General features: G+C 41.8%; 2 protein-coding genes across 3 annotated transcripts in view; both read left to right on the forward strand.

Moving 5' to 3' along the window:
• Window positions 1–8,760, forward strand: part of BAG4 (BAG cochaperone 4) — a gene marked incomplete at its 5' end in the record, with an annotated part of 28,457 nt that extends 19,697 nt beyond the window's left edge. For both annotated transcript variants that reach the window (XM_082680238.1, XM_082680239.1), the window contains 3 exons: window positions 5,667–5,921; window positions 6,798–7,052; window positions 7,778–8,760. In XM_082680238.1, the coding sequence (XP_082536364.1) occupies window positions 5,667–5,921; window positions 6,798–7,052; window positions 7,778–8,269 (1,002 nt within the window). In that variant the 3' untranslated portion in view covers window positions 8,270–8,760. The remainder of the gene's footprint in view (window positions 1–5,666; window positions 5,922–6,797; window positions 7,053–7,777) is intronic.
• A 14,817-nt stretch (window positions 8,761–23,577) lies between these two features.
• DDHD2 (DDHD domain containing 2) overlaps window positions 23,578–24,562 on the forward strand; it is a gene marked incomplete at its 5' end in the record, with an annotated part of 33,278 nt that continues 32,293 nt past the window's right edge. The window contains one exon of the mRNA XM_082680583.1: window positions 23,578–23,716. The remainder of the gene's footprint in view (window positions 23,717–24,562) is intronic.

Consider the following 24,562-nt stretch of genomic DNA (forward strand, 5'->3'; position numbering starts at 1 on the left):
TTAAGAATCCGTCTGCCAATGCAGGGACACGGGTTCGAGCCCTGGTCTGGGAAGATCCCACATGCCGCGGAGCAACTAAGCCCGTGTGCCACAACTACCGAGCCTGCGCTCTAGAGCCCGTGAGCCACAACTACTGAGCCCATGCGCCACAACTACTGAAGCCCACGCTCCTAGAGCCCATGCTCTGCAACAACAGAAGCCACCGCAATGAGAAGCCCGCGCCCAACAACGAAGAGTAGCCCCTGCTTGCCTCAACTAGAAAAAAGCCCACATGCAGCAACGAAGACCTAACACAGCCAAAAAAAAAAGGGAGTCAACATATTTTTTTTAAAAAAGATTATTTTTGGAGATGACATTTCCCCCCCTTAGATAAAGGCATTTATTATATGTGTATATTACATATATTCAAGAAAGATTCACTTTTAATTTAGTGATGACTTTTTGAAAGCAACAGCAATAATCTGAGAGAGCTTTTAGATACAAAAATTGTTGGATTCTGGGCTTCCCTGGTGGCGCAGTGGTTGAGAGTCCGCCTGCCGATGCAGGGGACACGGGTTTGTGCCCCGGTCCGGGAAGATCCCACATGCCGCGGAGCAGCTGGGCCCGTGAGCCATGGCCGCTGAGCCTGCGCATCCGGAGCCTGTGCTCTGCAACGGGAGAGGCCACAATAGTGAGAGGCCCGCGTACCGCAAAAAAAAAAAAAAAAAAAAAATTGTTGGATTCTAAACCCAAAGGTATCTAGACATATGCTTGTATGGGATTAGCACACGTGTATTTTCTGGTGAAGCATCACATGGGGATTATACATTTATCTTCTGACCAAAACAGACTCCTGCAGTGGTATGTAGATATGACCGGTTTCCTTTTTTAAAAATTGAATGGTTTCACTCCTTTGCCTTCTATCTGCCGCCTCATGTTAGCTTTGCCACATGATCAGTCTTCTCTTATAGACCGGGAGTGCGTAATTTCATGCACTTTCCCCCGGTAATGTGGAATTTATATCCGTTTCTTCAGAACTGATGGATGTTGGGAGGGCCCCTGAGCAGTCCCCAAAGCTGATTAGCCTGTTGTGTTCAGGTGCAGTCTATGTGCTACGCAGGAACAGGGGACAGTCTTTGAAATACAGCTTTCCTCATTTTCAGCTAATAGTAAGGATTGTTGAGGAGCATGTTGGACAGTCTGTGGAGCAGGTTTAGGCAGTATGAAGTAAACCAGCTCAGGACAGAAGATTTGGGCTCACCAGACTGTTGATGAAATTCATGAGGTATTTTCTGAGTTCTTCAAACTAAGATTGCTTCTTATTTGCTTTTAACGCCTTCATTTGCATCAAAGACTGTCTTCTGAAGCCCCAGTAGTATTTTCTTTCTCTTTGGCCTCTGTATCAGGGCTTTGAAGCTGGGCCAAGAACGCCTTTATTTTCTTTGCTATGCTGCCAGGCTACTCTTCAGAAGACTTAAAAACTTTGAACAGTTCTGAACTATGATCATAAGCTCATCCTTAGTCAACGTCTGTAGCAACTGCAAGGCTAACATATGTTCTTCCGATGCTGATCGTTTGTAACCATGCATGTTGTAGCTCTGATCCATTGACCCAGTGGGTACTTGGGAAAAGCATGATAAATACACAGCTTCTCTAGTAATGATTGTGGTCGGGTGTTTTTGTTTAAAATCCTCTCTTTGGTCATGAATGCAATTTGTTTTTCTAAAGCTTCTTTTCCACGTATCTAAAGGATGAAAGACGGATGTTTTCACATTGATTTTCTGATAAAGAAGCTAATTCTCTTGGGTTCTGGGAGATCACACCACAGAACACTGAGTGCCTGGGAATAGAAATGCTCTAAGAAACAAAACTGAAGTCCTCTTATAATGTTATGAATTGAGAAATCATGATACAAAAGGACTTTCATCAGAACCTATAACACCTTTTCATTTAATTTAAAGGGGACCTGGGTTGTAAAATACAGCTTATTAAGTACTGTGGTTTGGAGCTCCTATGAGACAAAAATTGGAATAGTTCTATAAGGAGAGATACTGCATGAGGAAGTAACCAGTGGATGATAATAGATTTGGCAATTCCAGAAATGAGTATTAGTAGAAACTCAAGTTGATGTCGACTGCTGATAATTGTGAAGTCTTGGAGTACTTTTGTGGTGAAGCCTTCCATGTTTTTCAAGATAAGCACAACAGGAAGAATTGTGCTCTTGCTAATGGAAAAAAAGGTTTTTCTCCCACTTGGATTGGGTCTGTTTGCTGTTTGATATTCATGTATCAAATGGAAAGGGAATCCGTTGAACAAGTGTATCACTTTCTGAGTGAGAGACCTGATCAGTTTTCTCCTCTTTGGATTCTACATCTATAAACAGTCCGTCAATTGTAAAACCAACTTTTGGAAGAAGTGTTACCTCCTGGATAATCTTTAGCTTTTGCAGTGAGACATCATATGATGTGACATGATTTTGACTTTTAAATGCTAAGTCATATTTACATTTACCTCTAGAACAAGAGCAGCACTTGGGATATTTTTTGAGTTTTAAGAGCTCCAGTCTCTTGATTTCTTCTGGAATCCAGAATGAGACTTCTACAGAAATTCAGTGACTATCAAAGATTTTGTTTAATTCTTCTTGCAGTTGCTCAGTTTCAGATTTTCTGTTGCCATGTCAGCTCACAAGTTTCAAATCACAGCTTGCTATCCTTAGATACAAGTTTCCCTTCATGAAAATAGTCTACTTGGACATAGATGGAAGCAGCTATGGTCCAAGCAGCCCACCAGTTTCTAGACATACTTGAGATTTCATGACTTTTTTTTTTTTTTTTGGCTGTACCTCACTGCATGCTGGATCTTACTTCCCCAACCAGGGATTGAACCCGTCATGACATTTTTTTTTTTTTTTTTTTGTGGTACACGGGCCTCTCACTGCTGTGGCCTCTCCCATTGCGGAGCACAGGGTCCGGACGCGCAGGCTCAGCGGCCATGGCTCACGGGCCCAGCCACTCCGCGGCATGTGGGATCTTCCCAGACCGGGGCACGATCCCGTGTCTCCTGCATCGGCAGGCGAACTCTCGACCACTGCGCCACCAGGGAAGCCCAACCTGTCATGACATTTTTAATAGCATATTTTTTTTGCTATAAAATACAACTTTATTACTAAACACTTGGGAGATAAAAGGGAGAAAAAACACTAATTCTGTCATCCTAATATATCCATATTTTGGTAAATTTGTTTTCAACCTTTCCCCTATCATATTTACACAGCTTTACATTTGTCTTTTAATATGACAACTCATTTTACATATGCCTTTTAATATGACTTTTCATTTATCGTATGTACTTTACATGTTATAGGGTGAAATAACAGAAACTTTTTTTTAATAGTAAGGAAATTTTCAAACATAATCCAAAGTAACGAGAATAGTGCAATAATCTCCCATGTACCCATTACTCAGCTTCAACAAGTATCAATACATGGCCATCATGTTTCATTTATATATCCTTAGAGTATTTTGAAGCAAATTCCAAACATCATGTTATGTCTTTTGTAAATACTTAAGCATGTATCTTTAACGTATAAGGAAGTTTTAAAGATATTACCGCAATGCCATTATTAAAACTTAAAGGAAAAAAAACCCAAATAATTCTTTGATATCATTAGATGTCTGGTCAGTTCTAACAGTGAGTTTTTTAAAATTAATTAATTAATTTTATTATTTATTTTTTTGGCTGCGTTGGGTCTTCGTTGCTGTGCGCAGGCTTTCTCTAGTTGTGGTGAGTGCGGGCTACTCTTCGTTAAGATGCGTGGGCTTCTCTTGTTGCGGAGCACAGGCTCTAGGCACGCGGGCTTCAGTAGTTGTGGCACGATGGCTCAGTAGTTGTGGCTCGCGGGCTCTAGAGCGCAGGCTCTGTAGTTGTGGCGCATGCGCTTAGTTGCTCCGCGGCATGTGGGATCTTCCTGGACCAGGGCTCAAACCCGTGTCCCCTGCATTGGTAGGCGGATTCTTAACCACTGCGCCACCAGGGAAGTCCCTAACAGTGAGTTTTTAAGACAGAATAAAATTTCCTCAATGAATAACCAGTAGTCTACTTAATCATTCCATCAGTACAGGACGGTTAGGTTGTTTATAATTCTGCGTGATGGTGAATCATGCTGTGATGAACAAATTCATGCCTATAATTTTTTCTCTAGTTGAATAATTTCCTTAGGAAGGATTTCTAGGATTTGAATAACAGTACAAAAAGTCGCATGATTTTTTTTTTTAATCTTAAGTCTTCAGCTGTATATGTTGCATAAGGGATTGTTTGGTTAGGCACAGCAGCCTGTAGGCAGAAGACTTGATTAGCCTCACAGTGGCTGCTCAAGGAATGCCTGGCTGGATTTTCCCTCACCCCGTCCCTGCGCGGAATTCTTTGGCCGTGTGGTGATAGTAGCCTGTCTTTTATCCTCTTGCCATAAAGCTGTGGCTAAGAATTTATTTTCCACAGAATTATGCCCTCCTTCCCACTTCAATCTATCCCTCTTTTTGTTGTGGTAGATTTGGCATCAAATTTAAATTTCATTTTCTTCAGTCATTAACAACTGTAGAAGATATCAGGATTCTTTTTTTTTTTAAATTGAGGTATAATTGACATATAGTTAGTTTCAGATGTACAGCGTAATGGTTCGATATTTGTATACACTGTGAAATGATCACCATGATAAGTCTAGTTAATATCACAAGATTCTTATTCTTCTACCTAAAATGGGAAAGATTGTCTAGTTTTAGAAGGATGAGTCCAGGAAAACTTGATTCTGTTTTTACCATTTTAACAAGGTAAAGTAGAAATTAATAGAAAACGCTAAGGTAATCGTTTAGAGCTTAGCTTTAATCTTGTTTGGATTACTAAACTGAGGATTCTGGGTGTCAGTAATAGTCTGGATAGGTGACGTAAAACTGCAGTAAGCAATATATGAGGAATTTGTCTCTGTCTGCTGTTATCATTTGGGGAAGCAGAGTAGGCTGGTATCAATACAAAGCACATGGGCTTGGAGTCAGATCTGGGTTCGTTTCCTGACCTTGCCACATTAATACTAACAACAATTTGTATTGTAAAAATTGCAAATCATTGAGCATACTACGTGCCAGACACTATACTAAGCATTTTATATATGTCATCTCATTAATTTTTACAATAACCCTGCAAGATATGTTTATGATTTCCATTTTCCTGCTGGAGAAACTAAAGCTCAGAGAGGGTAAACACAAAGCCAATGGCAGGGCTAGGTCTTTCTCTGTGGTCTTTTTTTCTTTCTGTTGTATTATGGTTACTTTCTTCTTTCTCTCGCCATTCTCCCAGGTTTCCCGGAACACCCTCTTCAGTTTGTGGGGACAAGTTCCCTGCCATTAGGTGCAATTGTTAGGTGCACTTATGGAAATGGCTGAGAAGCACTAAAGGCCATCACTTCATCCTTCATCACAATATACCCATTGTTATGACAAAGACTCTAAGGTGATAATCTGAGTTTAATATATGTATATGATTATAATATATGAAAGAATACCTCAACGGTTGCTTAGGTAGTTCATATTTTCATTAGTTACTGATCTCCTTTCTTCTCAAAGTTTTTGAAGTGAGGGCATTTCAGCTCATCTACTCATTCATGTTTTTTTTCTCCCAACTTTGCTTTTTTATAGAGTTTGAATTCTTATACAAATGGAGCATATGGCCCACCATACCCCACTGGCCCTGGGACAAATACTGCCTCATACCCAGGGGCTTATTACACATCCGGGTATGCTCAGACCAATTACTCCACAGAGGTTCCAAGCACTTACCGTTCACCTGGCAACAGCCCAACCCCAGTCTCTCGTTGGATGTATCCCCAGCAGGACTGCCAGACTGAAGCAGCCCCTCTTAGGGGGCAGGTTCCAGGATATCCTGCTTCACAGGTGAGCATTCATCTGTTGTGTTTTTATTTTTTCATATTAATGAATGGTACCAAGTTTTTTTTCTGTTCACTTCAAGAGGTTAGGTTTTTTGGGGTTTTTTAAAAATAAATATATTTATTTATGGCTGCGTTGGGTTTTTGTTGCTGCGTGTGGGCTTTTCTCTAGTTGCTGAGAGCGGGGGCTACTCTTCGTTGCGGTACGTGGGCTTCTCATTGCAGTGGCTTCTCTTGTTGCGGAGCACAGGCTCTAGGCACGTGGGCTTCAGTAGATGTGGCACGCGGGCTCAGTAGTTGTGGCTCGCGGGCTCTAGAGCACAGGCTCAGTAGTTGTGGTGCAGGGGCTTAGTTGCTCCGCGGCATGTGGGATCTTCCTGGACCAGGGCTCGAACCCGTGTCCCCTGCATTGGCAGGCAGATTCTTAACCACTGTGCCACCAGGGAAGCCCAAAAGGTTAGGTTTATATTTTTTAATATTCTATGAATGTTTATTTCTCTGTTCACTTCAAGGAGAGTTCTAGTATGTCTTTATTTGTGCTTCCTTATAGCATAAGGGTCCATTTATTTATAGTATCTGTGGGACAGACTTATGCTGTGGGACAGACTTATGCTGTGCTTCAGCCACTGAAGTTTAGGCCCTATTTTTCTGAGTTTGATGGTCACCAAATCTGCCCCTGATATCTTTGGAACCAAGTTGTTTTAGGTTTGGAGAAAATATTTGCAACTCATTAGAAATACTACAGTTTAGTCCCATAGCAGCTAAGATATACCCTGTTAAGCCAAGAGGAAGCATCTCTGAATCTGTTTACACCAGAATATTTTCATTACTTCTTTAAGTGTCTTTTAGCAATGACCAGTGTATTTCCTTCCTCTCAATCTAGAACCCTGGAATGAGCGTGCCCCATTATCCTTATGGGGATGGTAATCGTAGTGTTCCACCACCAGGACCAACTGTACGATCCCAGGGGGACTCCTGGGCTCCTCCGGGTGCTTATGGCATGGGAGCCCGTTACCCCTGGCCTTCAGCTGCCCCCTCAGCACCACCTGGGAGTCTCTACATGAGTGAGAGCGCTTCATCATGGCCAAGCAGTGGCTCTCCTCGGCCACCTCCTTCCCCCCCAGCCCCACAGCCCAAGGTAGGAGGCTTCTAGACGTTGTCCTCTTAATGTCTGGGTAATTAAGAGAGCACAGCGTGGAACTTTTTCTGCATTGGTCTGTGTTAAATGGGGACTAACTTCAAAATGTTGGTGGCTACTACCTGTAACTTTACCTAGCCCAGTTTACTTTTTATTTAAAATAGACTTTATTTTTTAGAGCAGTTTTAGGTTCATTCCTTTTTTTAAACGACAGGAGAATGCTCATTTACTAAATTAGATGTAATACCATTGGTTTGTTAGACAAAATCAAAGATCAGATTTTACTACCTCAGTCTCCTGACAGAAGACAAAACCAATGTGAAATTGCATGGTTTTATGAAACCACACACTTGAACACCATTTGCTTGTGGCCAGGTTCCTTTTTAATATTTGTCTTCAGGTTTTATCTCTTAGGGGAAAAAACTATCTGATTCCTATTTATTAAGTCACTGGACAGATTGTGAGGTGGTAAAGATAGATTATGAGGTGTTCATGATGATGACCTGTCTCAGGGTAGATTCCAGCCTTTATACTCAGGAATTCTCTGCCTTTTATCTTTTTAGGGCTGTATTCTTCTCAAATGATTAAGGAGGGCCGTCCACTTTTATGGGTGGGGAGTCTTCATGTACCTTCCTGGTCAGGTGAAAGATGTGGGCTAACAAATCTGATGTTGATGGATCTCCATTAAAACAGCTTTTTTCCCCTCTTTGCTCTCCTACTCCAAGGATTCCTCATACCCCTATAGCCAATCAGATCAAGGCATGAACCGGCACAACCTTCCTTGCAGTGTCCATGTCCATCAGTACGAGTCCTCGGGAACAGTGAACAATGATAATTCAGAGCTCTTGGATTCCCAAGTCCAATATACTGCTGAGCCTCAGCTGTATGGTAATGCCACCAACGAGCATCCCAGCAATCAAGATCAGAGTCATAATCTTCCTGAAGAGTGTTTATCTTCAGATGAAGGGACTCCCCCAAGTATTAAAAAAATCATACATGTGCTGGAGAAGGTCCAGTATCTTGAGCAAGAAGTAGAAGAGTTTGTAGGAAAAAAGACAGACAAAGCATACTGGCTTTTGGAAGAAATGCTAACCAAGGAACTTTTGGAACTGGATTCAGTTGAAACTGGGGGCCAGGACTCTGTCCGGCAGGCCAGGAAAGAGGCTGTTTGTAAAATCCAGGCCATACTGGAAAAATTGGAAAAAAAAGGATTATGAAGGGATTTAGAACAAAGGGGAAGCCTGTTACTAACTTGACCAAAGAACTCTTGATTTTGGTTAACTACCCTCTTTTTGAAATGCCTGTTGAGGAGAAGAAGCAATACATTCCAACTTTCCTTTGATATAAAACTTGAAAAACTGGTAAAGGACGTGGAAGAACAGTTGGGTTATGAGTTGTTTTCAGTTTTCAGACCAATGAATGTAATAGGAAGCTATGGAGTTATCAGTATTGCCAAGTAGACTCACCCCTTAAGAAATTTATGGGTATCTGCAAGCTGCTTCTTATCAGCAGGAGGGAAATCCACCTTATGTAACAGGCTTATCAGAAACCTACCGGATAAGACTGGATGTTGTCTGAGACAAACAGGCTCTGTTTTTTTAAACATCTGGATTACTTGTCACATTTTTGTACATTGTGACTGCTTTCACCATACACTATGTGTGTAAATTATAGCTTGGACTTCAGCCTTCTTGGACCTCTGTTTTGTTTTGTTGCTTGTAGTTCACAAATATAGTGTTATTCTCTACTTCTTGGTACATTTTGTAGTAATATGTTTAATATAATTACTCAAGAGACTATACTGACAGCCAGATAGTATGGCAGTTCTGGATGAATTTATATCTTTTCACCACTTGAATATATTGCACTGTGTAGTGAGTTCCTGAGGTAGATTGTCTCCTTTTTTGTATAGATCATTAGGTTAGAGTTTTACCACTTGTATTTTTCATGTTACTATTGGAAGGTTAATTTGGAAATGGCATGGGTATAGGAATGAAAATGGGGCTATTTCCTTTTTTGCTGTCTTAATCGTATTTGGATGAAGAGCCACTTTAAAATTTCCTTTCTTCCCCCTTAATTATCTTTTTACTACAGCTGCTTGCATATGGAGCAGTGTGATGAACACAGATTAAAAATTAAATGCCACAGCACGTAGAAATAATAACTGCAAAAGTAACTGCAAAAGTAATAAATACAACCATTTGGGAATGCTGTTCTCCATCTAAAATATTAGCTTCACCATCAGGATCCCTATGAGGAGATTCCAGCTCAGTGTATCTGCTCAGTTTACAGTAAGAAACGACGACGGTAAGAGAGGATTCATGCTCAGGGAATGAATCAGCCATAGCTAGAGTGGGAAATTGTGTTCTTCTTTTAAAGGTAGATTTGATGTTTATCTTTGTTTCCCTAGAATAAATTGCATAGACAGTATTGCCTATTTTATTAAAAAGATGTTTACCATCACTAATAACAGTCATTTTAGAGCCAGATTTAAGGAAGGGATATTGAAAGGGTCTTAGCTGGATTTGCTCGGGTAGCTCTATGCTATCATGTAGAAGAGACTTAGGTAGATAACTTACTTTTTTCATCTGAAGTGAGTTCCAGTATGCAGTATCTGTTATTGGAAAAACTGCTGTTTCTTAATAAGATATCCAAGTGATTTTTTTTTTCTTGACTGCCAGGCCTATTAACAAGAAAATAAATCCACCAGCCATCTCCTCTCCTTATAAAAAAAAACCAATACAAACATATTATATGACGAGAAAAAGTAAAGTAAAAATACTGGCCGGGCCTTAGGTTGGTATGACTGATTTTATGAGATAATATGGTGACAATTTTATTCTAGGATTTTTATTTTTGGCCTAATATAGGAATGTTACAAAAGGCTTTTCTATGAAAATTTAAAAGTTGTACTTTAAATATTTAGAAGGGGGAGAACCTTAAAGCTAAGTTAACATAAACCAGTGAGACAATGGCTAATACAGGAGAGAACACTTTTTTAACTGAGTGCCCAAGATACCAATTTCCCTGAGGTCTTGATTTTTTTAATCTATAAATCACACATTATACACACACACATATATATGTGTGTGTGTATGTTTTTTAACAGTTTTTTTTTTTAGTTTTGAGATAATTTTAGACCTCCTGAAGAGCTGCAAAAACAGCGGTTTCTGTATACTCTTCGCTCACCTTCCCTTTATATTAACATCTTACATAGCTGTAGAACATTTGTCAAGTTAAGAAATTAGCCTTGATATAATGCTATTAACTAAAGTAGAGAGTTTTGAAAGTAGGGATTTTCTAGTCTTTTCACTAATGTCCTTTCACTGTTTCAGGATCCAATCCAGGATCCTGCCTCGCATTTAGTTGTCATGTCATCATAGCGTCCTCCGATCTGTGACAGTGTATCTTGACACCTGATGCGGTAATGTATTTCTGGTGTTATTAACCTTAGCCACTACCTGAGGTGGCGTCTGCTAGGATTCTCTGCTGTAAACTTACTATGTTTTCCTTCATAATGACTGAATGTTTGCTAGAGATAATGTGAGCTATGCAAATGTCCTGTTTCTGCTAAAACTTTTGCCCACTCATTTTTGTATCCACTGGCAGATCTTGCTTGTTACTACTGTGGTGTTCGAATGTGACTTTGTTTCTCTTATTCCTTCTACATGTATTAGTTGGATTCTTTCTGTAAGGGAGGGCTATTGCTTCTGGATTTATAATTTTAATTATAATAAGATATTCAGGGTAAGTACAGACTTAGAACTTAAAGGTGTAAACCATGTTAAAATGATTCCAAATGCCAATGTCAAGGAAAGGAAAACTAAATTGCAACCTGTGCCAGAAAATATAGTGAATATAAGAAGGAAAATAGTATTCATTTTTTGTGGATCTGATTCAGTTCTTGACTTAGTATTGACTCTTGACTGAATTCAAATTTTTTTTGGTATTTCACATCTGGACTTTTAAAAAGTGTCTAAGTTTAATATTACTTTGGGGATAATTTCTGTCAAAATCTTGAATAAAGTTATCCAGATCTGGCATGTTAAACACAGCTATGTTCTCTATAATAAGCCACTATTGTTCCAAATATAAACGCCAATGTAAATATTTAGATGAATTTAAGTCCCAATGAAGTATTAGCAGGATGGGCTGGTCTCTACATTGTTGGTGGGGAATTCTTTTAAGTGCTTTGAAAAATGGGGTTTTGAAAACAGTTTTGTAGTTGGTTAATATAATACCATTAGAGGTGGGAAGATTTTTTTTTTTAAGTTGAAGAATATGGATTAAATTGGCATTAAAAAAAGTTTTGGGGGGGATGGATACTTGAGGACTGGAGTTTTTCATCTTTTTTTCTTTTTAAAAAAGTTATGAGTTTGAAGACTCAAATAATTCTATGGAAGTTAGCAGTTTAAAGAGTCAATTCTGGGACTTCCTGGTGGTCCAGTGGTTAAGACTTTACCTTCCAATGTAGGGGGTGTGGGTTTGACCCCGGGTCTGGGAGCTAAGATCCCACGTGCCTCGCGGCCAAAAAACCAAAACATAAAACGGAAGCAATATTGTAACAGATTCAGTAAAGACTTTATAAAAATGGTCCACATCAAAAAAAAAAAAATCTTCAAAAAAAGTCAATTCTATGAAAAAGATCACTCTTCGGTTCCACTCCCATTTTTCCTTCTACAAAAGTAACTACTTTCAATTGAGTTTTTTAAAAAAATTATCTCCATATTTTTTTAATTACACAGTTGTATTGCTCCCTTTTGATTTATCAATTTTAGGTCATTTCTACTGATTTTCTGTTGTAGAGGATGAAGGTTAGGTCTCTCTGCCTCTACCATACACACATCCCAGCTCTGATCCCTCCAGTTTCTCACTCCACTTACATGGTAATTCTGTTGTACGTTATTATACTATCTAAATGCTGCCCAGAGCTCAGTCATGCAGTAAACTGCTTACTTTTCTTTTCCTGAACAACAACTTGTTTTCTCTGGAATGAATCATGTCATACTTATTTTGTTTGCCTATGTGCTTATGACTGATTTGACCTCAAACCCTCCATCATTTGTCTAAATCTTCTCTTAAGATGCTCAGACATATTTTATCAATTTTAGGCTCCTGAAGACGCGTTCCTGGAGCCCTCTGCCTGCAGCACTTGTATGTTCCTGGTGCATACTTTCATTCTGGTGTCTTCTGTTCATCCTGGGGATTCTCTCCACCCCTTCTGTTGGATTCCTTTTTTCCATAGCCTGTGTCTTTCTCTTTCTCAGTTTATTCCCTCATTTTGGTAGAGCATGTTCCCCAGTAGCTTCCTGGAAAAGGGTGCATAGGAAGTAATTTTTTTCCATCTGGCATATTTGAAAATGTGTTTTCATGATCCTTTGTTTAAAACTTAGTGTTTCTTCCTGGAAGCTTGTAGGATATTTTTGTCCCCTCTACAGTACAGTGTTGGTATGGGTCTGTTTTTGTCCACTTTGCTGGGCACATTTCATTCTGGAAACTCCTGCCCTTAAGCCCTATAACATTTTCTTGAGTTTTGTTTGTTTGTTTCTTTTCCTCCTCTGCTACGCTAATCTCTGTTACATCTTTCTAGAATTCCTGCTGTTTCTGTTATAGATCTCTTAGACTGGTTCTTTGATTTACTTATCTTTTCACTTTCATTTTTTGCCTTTTTGCTGTACTTTGTGGGGGATTTACTCACCTTTATCTTCCAACTCCACTGAATTTTGTTTCATCTATCATATTTTTAGTTTCTAGGAATTTTTTTGTGCTCTGTGTTCTCTATGGGATTCTGCTCTTGTTTGTGGGTATAGCATCTTATATCTCTGAGGATATTAATGATAATTTCTTGATTTTTTTTCTTCTCAAATAAATTTCCTACAAAGTTGTGTTTTCCTTTCTTTTTCAATCTCCATCTTTTTCATGTTAGAGATTTTTTCAGATGTCTATTACTTCTTGGTTGTGTTTTTTACAGCGTTGTTATACTGGAGACCCCAAATTGCTTCTAGAAAATGCTTCCTGACTATTCTGTTTAATTATTATTTTTTCATAATCGTTCTTGGAGGGAATAGCTATTTTGAGTTGAAGTTGAGAAGGGAGGATTATCTGGATAATTTTTACTCCTCTGTGAAGATAGGAGGGTTTTATACTCTATGTGGCTTTTCTCATCAGGAGTGGTGGGCAGTAGCACATTTGTTGTAATAAAATGTTAGGCAGAGGAGATGCCAGCTGCTGAGAAGGGAGGATTTAGGGGTTTCTGAGATCAGGGCACATTTTCTGTAGCCAACTTTTTTTATTTATTTATTTTTTTGCAGTATGTGGGCCTCTCACTGTTGTGGGCTCTCCCTTTGCGGAGCACAGGCTCTGGACACGCAGGCTCAACGGCCATGGCTCACGGGCCCAGCCGCTCCGCGGCATGTGGGATCTTCCCGGACCGGGGCACGAACCCGTGTCCCTTGCATCAGCAGGCGGACTCTCAACCACTGCGCCACCAGGGAAGCCCTGTAGCCAACTTTTAAATGTTCTTTTATTTTGCAATATATACCTTATCCTGATAAGCTAATGCCAAGGGTAGTATTGCCAGATAAAATATAGGACCCTCAGTTACATTTGAATTTCAGATAAACAACAAGTCACCTTTTAGTATCAGTGTGTTCCACATATGGCATGGGACATAATGATACTAAAAATGATTGTTTTTCTGAAATCCAAGATAACTAGGAGTACAGTCATCCGTCAGTATCCGTGGGATTGGTTCCAGGACCCCGCCGTGGATACCAAAGTCCATGGATGCTCAAGTCCCTTATATAAAATGTTGTAGTATTGCATAAAACCTGTGCATATCCTCCCATATACTTTAAGTCATCTCTAGACTAGTTATAATACCTAATACAATGTAAATGCTGTGTAAGTAGGTGTAAATACAATGTAGATGCTATGTAAATAGTTGCCGGGTATGCAGCAAATTCAAGTTTTTGGAACTTTCCTGAATTCTTTTTCTTTCCAAATACTGTCAGTCCATAGTTGGTTGAGTCCGTGAATGTGGAACCCATCGATAGGAGTACCAACTCTATTGCATTATTTATATATTTATTTTTTTGGCCATGCCACATGGCTTGTGGGATTTTAGTTCCCTGACAAGGGATTGAACCCAGCCCTCAGCAGTGAGAGTGCGGGGTCCTAACCAGTGGACTGCCAGGGAATTCCCTATATTGTATTTTTTTCATTAAAGTTTTTATTTTGAGATAATTGTAAATTCACATGCAGTTTTATGAAATAATTCAGAGCTTTCCTGTACCCTTTACCCAGTTTCCCTCAATGGTAACATCTTGTAAAACTTTACTGTGATGTCACCGCCAGGATATTGACATTGATATGGTCAAGATACAGAACAGTCCCATCACCATGACTCTTCCTCCTGTTGACCTTTCACAGCCGCACCTGCTTCTCCTTTCCCACCATGCTAAACCCCTGGCAACCACTAATCTGTTCTCCATTTCTAAATTTTGTCCTTTTGAGAATGCTGTATAAATAGTATTGTATAGTATGTAACCATTAGAGATTGTTTTTTTTTTTTCCATTCAGCATAACTCTCTTGACATTCATCGAAGTTGTTTCCTGTATCTGTAGTTCTTTTTTATTGCTAAGTAGTAGTCTATGATATGGATGTACCACAGTTTGTTCAACCATTCACCTCTTGAAGGATGTATGGGTTGTTTCCAGTTTGGGCTATTATGAATAAAGCTGCTATGTACATTCATGTACAGGTTTTTGTGTGGACATAGTTTTCATTTCTTTGGGATAAATGCCCAGGAGTGTAGTTCTGGGTCATATGAAAGTTGCATGTTTAATTTTTTGGAAACTACCAAACTATTCTAGAGTGGCTGTACCATTTTACATTCCCACCAGCAATGTATGAGTCTCTCTGCATTCTTGCCAGTATTTGGTGGTGTCACTATTTTTTATTTTAACCATTCTGATGGGTAGGTAGGTAGTGATATCTCATTGTGCTTTAATTTGCATTTCCTTAATGGTTAATGATGTTGAACATCTTTTCATGTGCTTATTTGCCATCTGTGTATTCTCTTCTGTAAAATGTCTGTGTGTGTCTTTTGCCCACTTGCTAACTGGGTTTATTTTAATAGACTTCTTATTGTAGAGTACTTCAGATGTACAGAAAAATTGTGATGATACTACAGAGCTCCCATATACCCCACACCCTGTTATGAACACCTTAAATCAGTGTTGTACGTTTGTCACAATTAATGGATCAGTATTGATACATTCTTGTTGACTAAAGTCCATACTTTATCCAGATTCCCTTTGGTTTTACCTAACACCGTTTTCCTCTTCCAGGATGCCATTCGGGATACCGTATTACATTTAGTCATCATATCTCCTTAGGAACCTCTTGGCTGTGCCGGTTTCTCAGACTTTCCTTGTTTGTTTTTTTGGTTTTTTTTTTTTTTTTTTTTGGCCACACTGCATGGCTTGTGGGATCTCAGTTCCCCGACCAGGGATTGGATCCGGGCCATGGCAGTGAAAGCCTGGAATCCTAACCACTAGGCCACCAGGGAACACCCATGACTTTCCTTGTTTCTGATGACTTTGCTAGCCTTGAGGAGTACAGGTCAGATATTTTGTAGAATGCCCCTCAACTGGGATTTGTCTGGTGCTTTTCTGATAATTACACTGGGGCTTGGATTTGGGGGAGGAAGACCACAGAGGTAAGTGCCCTTTCTCATCATATATCAAATGTATTTGCGATCTACATAGCTCATACTGTTGATGTTAACCTTCATCACCTGGCTGAGGTAGAGTCTGTCAGGTTTCTGCACTACACAGTTACTATTTCTTTTTTCCCCCTTTTCATACTGTATTCTTTGGAAGTCCCCATTTGCAGCTCCACACTTAGGGGATGGGGAGTTATCCTCCATGTCGGTGAGGGTGTTTATCTATGTTAATTCTTTAGAATTTACCTGCAAGGTAGATTTGGTCATTCTCTCCCGTTTATTTATTTGTTTAATCAGTCATTTATATCTGTGTGGACCCATAGATATTTATTTTATACTTTGTGTTATGATCTAATGCTACTTTATTTATTTATTTATTTATTTATGCAGTACGCAGGCCTCTCACTGTTGTGGCCTCTCCCGTTGCGGAGCACAGGCTCCGGACGCGCAGGCTCAGCGGCCATGGCTCACGGGCCCAGCCGCTCCGTGGCACGTGGGATCTTCCCGGACCGGGGCACGAACCCGTGTCCCCTGCATCGGCAGGCGGACTCTCAACCACTGCGCCACCAGGGAAGCCCTACCTTACTTATTTTGTTGCTCAGAATGTCTTGCTTTGGCCATTGGGAGCTCTTTCAGTTGTGTCCTTTTGACACACCCCCATGATTGTGGGGGCTTTTTCTTTTTGGAGCCCTCCTCACTTTCTGGCACTACGTGATTCTTCAGGCTCATCCTGCATATTTCCTGTTCCAGCGCTAGAACCATTTGCTCCTCCAAGAAGCCCTGGTCCCTCTTATTGAAGAATGATATTGAAAATAAATTTGGGTTCCATTGTTTGTCTTTTCACTGCTGAGTTTTAAGAATTCTATGTGTTTTCTAGATACTGGTCTTTTGTCAGATTGGTGCTTTGCAAGTATTTTATCCCAGTCTGTCGCTTGTCTTTTCATCCTCTTTACAGAGTTTTTCACAGAGCAAAAGTTTTTAATTTTGATGCAATCCTATTTATCAGTTTTTCCTTCTGAGAACTTTTGGTGTCAAGTCTCTAAGAACTCATTGCTTACCCCCAGTTCCTGAAGATTTTCTCTTATTGTTTCCTAAAAGTGTTGTATTTAACTTTTGCATTTGCTACATTTACATATGCTCAATTCGACAACCCTAGCCAAGAGGAAACCTTGGCTTGATGGAAACCTCCAGGGGCCCAAGGAGACACCTTGCTGCACAGCTTCAACTGAAGTTATCAGCTCAAAACAGTCTTCATTGAAGTGAGACAGAGGCAAATCACTTGCCTCAAAGTGGGGAAAAAAAAATCTAAGATTATTCAGCTTGAGGGCAGGAACTATTCAGTTGTGGCTATAAAGTAATAAAATGCATTTTTATGAATGGTTTATGGACTTATAAAACTCACCAACTTTGGGCTGGAAGAGAACGTCACACTGATGTCTCTATGGTTCCTCTAGTTCTAACATTCTTTTATAAACAAAGTCATAGCAGCAGCCTGTATATTCTTGTTTAAAATGTAGATTCATGACCCCTCTGATTAACTGTCTTGGGTTTGGACCTGAAATTTAAAGAATCTACTTAGCATACCCTTCTATTCATTAGAGTTTGAGAATCACTGTCACAGCCTGGCCTGCTTATTTTATTGTCAGATCATCAGAAACAACTGCGGAGTTTTCTCAACTTTTGATGCCGACGTGTCCACCAGGGGTTGAGAACTTCTGTCTCCAAAAACCATGTATCCTCGTAGCACCTAATCCCTTGATAGGCACTCAACACAATACCTTTTGATGCCTAACAATTATTCCGACTTTAGATGTGAAATCCAGTTGTTTCATGACCCTTAGACTGTTGCTTTTGCTCTTTAGGCAGCTTACTGGCCATTAGCATTATCTTTTGCACTGGAGCATGGAGTCAGCAAACTACCACCAGGGACCAAATTTAACCCACTGCCTGTTTTTGTAAATAAAGTTTTATTGGGACACAGCCACACCCAGTGGTTTACATACTGTCTCTGGCTGCTTTTGTGCTACAGCAAAACTGATTGGATGCCACAGAAACCTTGCAGCCCACACAGCCTAAAATATCTATCTGGCCCTTTACAGAAGAAAGTTTGTTGTCTCCTGTGCTGGAGCATTGAAAGGGAAAAAATACTTTGTTTCAGATTTTACCTTTTAAGCCTTTTTCTGGTAAAAGATTTGATATACCACTGCAACAGCAATAGCCAGTGAAATTAACTGGTGGTTTCTTTCTTTTTTAAAAAAAATTAATTTATTTTATTTATTTATTTTTGGCTGCGTTGGGTCTTCATTGCTGTGCGCGGGCTTTCTCTAGTTGCGGCGAGCGAGGGCTACTCTTCATCGCGGTGTGTGGGCTTCTCATTGCGGTGGCTTCTCTTGTTGCGGAGCACGCGCTGTAGGCGCGCGGGCTTCAGTAGTTGTGGCTCACAGGCTCTAGAGCACAGGCTCAGTAGTTGTGGCGCACGGGCTTAGTTGCTCCGCGGCATGTGGGATCTTCCCGGACCAGGGCTTGAACCTGTGTCCCCTGCATTGGCAGGCGGATTCTTAACCACTGTGCCACCAGGGAAGCCCAACTGGTGGTTTTTTGAGAGATATCAGATATTCTCTCTTTCTGAAACTACCTACCTGCTGGGCCTTCTTGGAAACCTAGAATTTATACTTCTTAAGGCAGTGTTTCTCAAAGTGTGGATCTCATGCTGTCTGCATCCAAATCACCAAGAGGGCTTGTTTAGAATGCAGATTCCTGAATCCCACCGAAGACCTACTGAATGAGAATTTCTGGAGGTATGCCTGGACATGAGATTACTCCCTCTCTTGTAACTATTGGTGTATCTGGTCTCTGTTGTAGCAGTCAACGCGATATTTTTTTTTTTTTTGAGGTTTGAACCCAGAGTATTTATTGTCATGGGAATATGAAGAAATGTTCATATTCCTGTGCTTTTCTTTTTCTTTTCTTTTTTTTTTTACATATATCTCTTCTTTTTTGCATTTCCTTCCCTTTTAGGTCACCTCAGAGCACTAAGTAGAGTTCTCTGAGCTGTACTGTAGGTTTTCATTAGTTGTCTGTTTTATACATAGTAGTGTATATGTGTCAATCCCAGCCTCCCAGTTCATCCCACTCCACCTCCCGTTCCCCCTTGGTGTCCATACATTTGCTCTCTACATCTGTGTTCAACAAGATATATTTATTTGTTTACCTGCCTGTGTTTCCTATTGAGACTGTGAACTCCTTCAGGGTAGGTATTGTGTTATTCATTGCTTTTGTATTCCAAGCCCCAGATTAGGCACATTTAATTGTTGTCATTCTCAAAGAGTGGTCCATGGAGGCTGGGAGTCTCAGAGACCCCTTTAGGGGTCACAAGATCAAAACGGTTTTCTTAATTGTACCGGGACATGATTTGCCTTTTTTGCTATGCTGTTGACATTTGCACTGTTGATGGAAAAGCAATGGTGGGTAAAATTGCTGGCGCCTTACCAGGAATTAAGGCAGTGGAAACAAATTGTTCTACCAGTCACCGTATTGTCCACTGCCCTGAATTTGTAATAAAAACAGTGCCAGTTTCACTTAAAAATATACTTCACGAAGAGTAAAAATTATGAATTTTATTAACTCGTAACCCTTGAGTTCACACCTTTTTCACATTCTGTGTGACAAAATGATTAGTACGCAGGAAGCAATTCTGCGGGCTGAAGTACACTGGGGAAAAGCGTTCCTGGACCCAATTCCAGTGTGTGTGTAGAGGCCTCCACACACCAACAAGCAATTCTTATAGGCCAGACGTTCCCATGACTTCCTCCTTGGCTTCAGTTAACTTGCTAGCACGGCTCACAGAACTCAGGAAAACCCATTTATTTACTAGATTACCTGTTTATTATAAAAGGATATAAAACGACAGCCAGATGAATGATAGAGATACATAGGGCATGGCCCGGGGGGGGGGGCAGACCTTCCGTTCCCTCTCCAGGTGCACCACTCTCCCCAATCCTCACATGTTCCCCAACCTGGAAGCTCTCTGAACCTTGTCCTTTGGATTTTTAGTGAGGCTTCATTACAAAGGCATGACTCAGTCACTGGGCCGTCGGCAACGGATTCAATCTCCAGCCGCTTTGCCCTCCCTAGAGGTTGGGCGTTGGGACTGAAAGGTCCCACCCTCTAACCACATGGTTGGCTCTCCTGGCAAGCAGCCACCCTCCTTCGGTGGGATCCAAAAGTCACTTTCTCTGAAGCGTTTTCAGGACCTGAGGACAAGAGACCAAATGTTATCTCACTGCTTTTATAGCTCAGGAAAGTCCAAGGGTTTTGGGAGCTGTGAGCTAGGAATTGTGAATTAATATATACATTCATCTGAATGACCAATATATTGCAGCTGGTCACTTGAGGAAAAAGCACGTGACATTATTTGACTTGGTAACTGAACTAGCTACTATTTTTTTTCATGGAACATCATTTTTAGTTGAAAGTACAAACAACAGACAAACTGTGGCTATGCAGATTTAGGTATTTGGCAGAACTTTTCTAGAAAAAGTGAGATTGTTACTTCAAGGAAAACAACTGACAGTATTTGTTGCCAATAATGAAATTAGACCTTTACAGGAAAAAGGATTTTGGAAGACTTTATCTGCTATGAGCTTGACAGCTTCCTGATACTTAAAAGACTTCTAATTAGATTGGTGGTAATTAAAAAAATAGTGAAATACGTTAACATTTGAAAGGCTGCATAGCTCAGTGAACTGAAATTTTACAAATGACCTATGCATGATGTCATCAGTCATGCATGGGTAAAAGATCTATTCAAAGTGCAAGATAGACCAATGGTGGGGATTTTTTGTTTTTCTGCCGCACCTTGCGGCATGTGGAACTTCCCCGACCAGGGATCGAACCCACGCGCCCTGCAGCAGAAGCGCAGAGTCTTAACCGCCAGACTGCCAGGGAAGCCCAAGACCAATGGGTTTTAAAGTATCAGAGTACAAAAATTCACTAATATGTTTTCAGATTCCACATTGCCACTAACTTTTAAGAACCTACCATTTGTTGAATTTTATTGTAGTAGTAAAAAGAATACTCCACAATTATCTGAAAAGGCCATTAAAAGATTCCTTCTTGGGCTTCCCTGGTGGCGCAGTGGTTGAGAGTCCACCTGCCGATGCAGGGGATACGGGTTCGTGCCCTGGTCCGGGAAGATCCCACATGCCGCGGAGCGGCTGGGCCCAGTGAGCCATGGCCGCTGAGCCTGCGCGTCCGGAGCCTGTGCTCTGCAATGGGAGAGGCCACAGCAGTGAGAGGCCTGCGTACCACAAAAAAAAAAAAAAAAAAAAAAAGATTCCTTCTTTCTTCAACTACACAGTGGAGTGAGGCTGGATTTTCCTTATATACTTCAACCAAAACTAAAATTGTAACAGGTTGAATGCAGAGGCAGATATGAGAATCCAGTGGTTTTCTATCTAGCCAGACATTAAAGAAATTCACAAAAATGTAAAGCAATGTCATCCTTTTCTCTGGTTTTTAAACAATTATTTTGGAAACTAGTTATTTTTCTGTAAAAATATTTACATAAAATGGATTTTCTTATTTTTAAATGAATTAAATGTTTAAATTTCTCGGTTTTAACATCTAGTACAGTAAATAGTGGTAGATACAATCTACATAAACACTCTTTATAGAGTTCTCAATAATTAAAAGTATAAAGGGTCCTGAGAAAAAAAAAGAAAATTGAGAACAGCTGGTATAGAGGCTGCAACAGGGATTTGGAGAAAGAAGGCCTAAATTCAAGTTCCCGTTCTATCACTTAACTGCGATTTTAGGTAAGTTACTCAGGTGCAGGCTCTGAAGACAGACCTTGTGTTTACATTGGCTCCATCACTTGCTGGTAGTATGTGAGTCATTCTACCTCTGCAAATAGGGATAACCTACTTCACCAGGTTGCTGTGAGAATTAAATGGGATTATACTTGTCAAATGCTTACAGTTGTTACCTACAACATAGAGTTAAAAGCTAGCTACTGGTATTAGTTATATTAGCTAGTCATCTGACAGGATCCTAGAGGCTGGGGCACAGTCCTGGCTTTCTTCATCCTCTCTGTGTTACCGAACCCAGGTCCGGCTGCTTGCCGCTGGAAAGCCAATTCTCGAGAGATGAGTGTTGGTAGGAAGGGAAAGGTTGCTTTATTTTGGAGGCTGGCAACTGGGGGAGGGGGTGGACTCCTGTCCAAGAACCAACTCCCGACTGCTCTCAGGGGACAGGGGCTTTTAAAGGGGAGTTTCAGGGTTGCATAGGCAGGAGCAGAACAGCACAGTCAGTTCGGACAGTCATCGTGAAACCAGTAATGCGGTGGTCTGGTCAGCGTCATCTTGGTTGTTTTAAGAACAGTTAATCTTTAGTTCCAGGGTTTCCATTTCTTTGAGGCCAGTTCTTGGAATTGTGGCAGCTTATGTCATGGCTACAGTCTGGTCATCATGTAGTTAACTTCTTCCACCTGGTGGGGATTTCAGTATCTGTAAGACAGCTCACAGGATACGGCTTAGAATATTATCTATAGCCCTTGAGGGACTGAAGGTCCTTGACTATGCTTAATGACTAAACTATTATTTGGTCTCCTTTGACTGTTTTCCTTTGTTTCTGCATTTTCTCACTTCTCTGATTAAACTTATTCTTTGGCTAAAGTTTTTCCACAGACAAAAGGCGGGCTGAGGACATGGGGTGAGGGGCAGGGACCGTGGGGTCCTGCTCCATTTCATCTGCAAAGAACAGAAGCTATTCAGGTGTTATAAATTTGAGAAGAAGGTATAAGTAAACTTGTGGATAATTGTGTGTGGCTCTTAAACTGTAAGAGAATTAATCTGTTATTAAAAAATCCCTTTTAGTTTCCTTTTTCTCAGCTTTTGAAGAAATAACAAGACTGAAAAACATTCCCTGAACCCTTGCCCTATAATCTAGTTAGAAAATAGGGAAGTATTTTATTGCATGCCCGAAGGAATTGAAGTCTCCCAGAAAACTAAACAGGAGAGCTGGCAGGGCTACTACTTGGGGAATTCTTTTAACCTCTTGACCTCTGTTATGTCATCTTGCTGGACAAAAATATCTCATCTCCAACCCTCTTGCGGCTTTTGAATCCTGCCAAGCCCACCTCTACATCTTTTAAAGACATCTTTTTGGCAGCTTCTAAATCCCAATAAACGCAAAGGAGAGGGGCAAAGACCCAGAGACGATCTTTTGTTCCCTTGCAAATGCCAATGGTATCCGTTCTCAGCACCCAGAAGTGGAGGTCTGGGTAGACGCAACTACCGACAGCGCCTGTCCTACTTCTCACTAAGGGCATGGCATCCCGGCGTCCCTGCACCATCCCGGCCCATGAGCAGGGTTAGCCAGGGTACCACCGGGTCAGAGGTCTGTTTTCCCATCTATTAAGTGGGGAGGCTGGGTCATCTTGAAGAACCTTGCTTTCACTGCAATTTGAAACGCTCTCCACCTAAAACGTCTCATTCCTCATCCCTGCCTTCTAAATACCTGAGGCCTTGCACCCAGACCCCGCGCGCGGGTACCAAGCGGAGGGCGCGCCGCCGGCAACACCCGCGTGCCCAGCGCTCCGACCGCCAGCCCGCTCGGAGGAGCACATCTCGCGCGATTCCCTCCACCTCTCGCGACACTTCCCGCCAGCGCCCCTGCGGGCCTCCACGCCCCACCCGTTTCCTCCACGCAGCGGTCCCCGTCACCTCACCTTTGCTCTTGGCAACCTGGCCCGCTGCTCGGCCGCTGGGAGCGCGGCGGAGGCCTGTGTTGGGCGCGAGCCCGGCAGGGCCGCAAGCTCCGCCCTGCTCTGCTCCGCTCCGCCCCTCCTGGGCTCGCGGGGAAGGCCTCCTTTGGGGATATGTCGTAGCCCACTCAGCGAAGGTAGGAGAACTTGAAAGGCTGCGGGGCTGCAAGGTGAGTCTGCCGGGGCGCGTTGGGGGCGGCGGCCGGGCCCAGGGCTCCGACCGGCGTGCGGGTGGGAGGCACTGCGGGATGGAGATGCCAGGGGCAAAGGAGGACGCGACGCCCGAGGCAGGGAAGGGGGGCTGGGAGGACCAGCCCTGGCGGGGTGGGGGTGACAGCGGTTACAGGGACGCGGCCAGGGCCCCTTTTGCATCCACCGTGCCCGAAGGCACCGGGAAATTACCTTGTTTTCATCCACGCTCCGCTCCTCTCTGCGGGGCTGGACGCGGAACGGGGAAAGGTGTCCGCGAACCCTGAGGTCCCAGACCTGGGCTGCAGGAGGCCCGGGGTCGTGGGGAGAAGGGACACACAAAGTGGCGGAGGTAAATTCGTGCTGGGAAAAAAGATAAAGTGGCGGAAGCTGGAGAGCGTCCGCTCCGAGGGAGGCCGGGTGTTTGCGGTCCCGCTGCGCTCGGTGCTGAGATAGCGATGGTCTTGCCCGCGCCCCTCCAAGGAGCCTGGGTTTACTTTCGACGTCTGCAGTGTTAGTCTCTGCGAGTGTTAAAGGGGCGGAAACACACAGGTCACGGTCTTCCTTGAGGGAAGGAGGCTTTTGAGGTCAGTTGTTACTTTTCGTCTGAGACCTGGATGGTGCGAGTGGGTGCGCGCCTGCGCACAGTGGCCCCAAGCGAGGGTTCGCGTTTTCAGAATTTGTACCATAGTCTCTACTTAAGCACCCTTCAAGCATTGATAAAAAGTGACTGGTTCTTAAGTGAATAGTTTTATTTTCCGTAGTGTGATTCCAGTAGTCATGTAAATGTGTAATGACAAGGGCCTGGAGCCTAAAACCAGGCGTTA

Source organism: Grampus griseus, assembly GCF_964374135.1.
Source record: "Grampus griseus genome assembly, chromosome: 21".
NCBI classification, from domain to species: domain Eukaryota; kingdom Metazoa; phylum Chordata; class Mammalia; order Artiodactyla; family Delphinidae; genus Grampus; species Grampus griseus.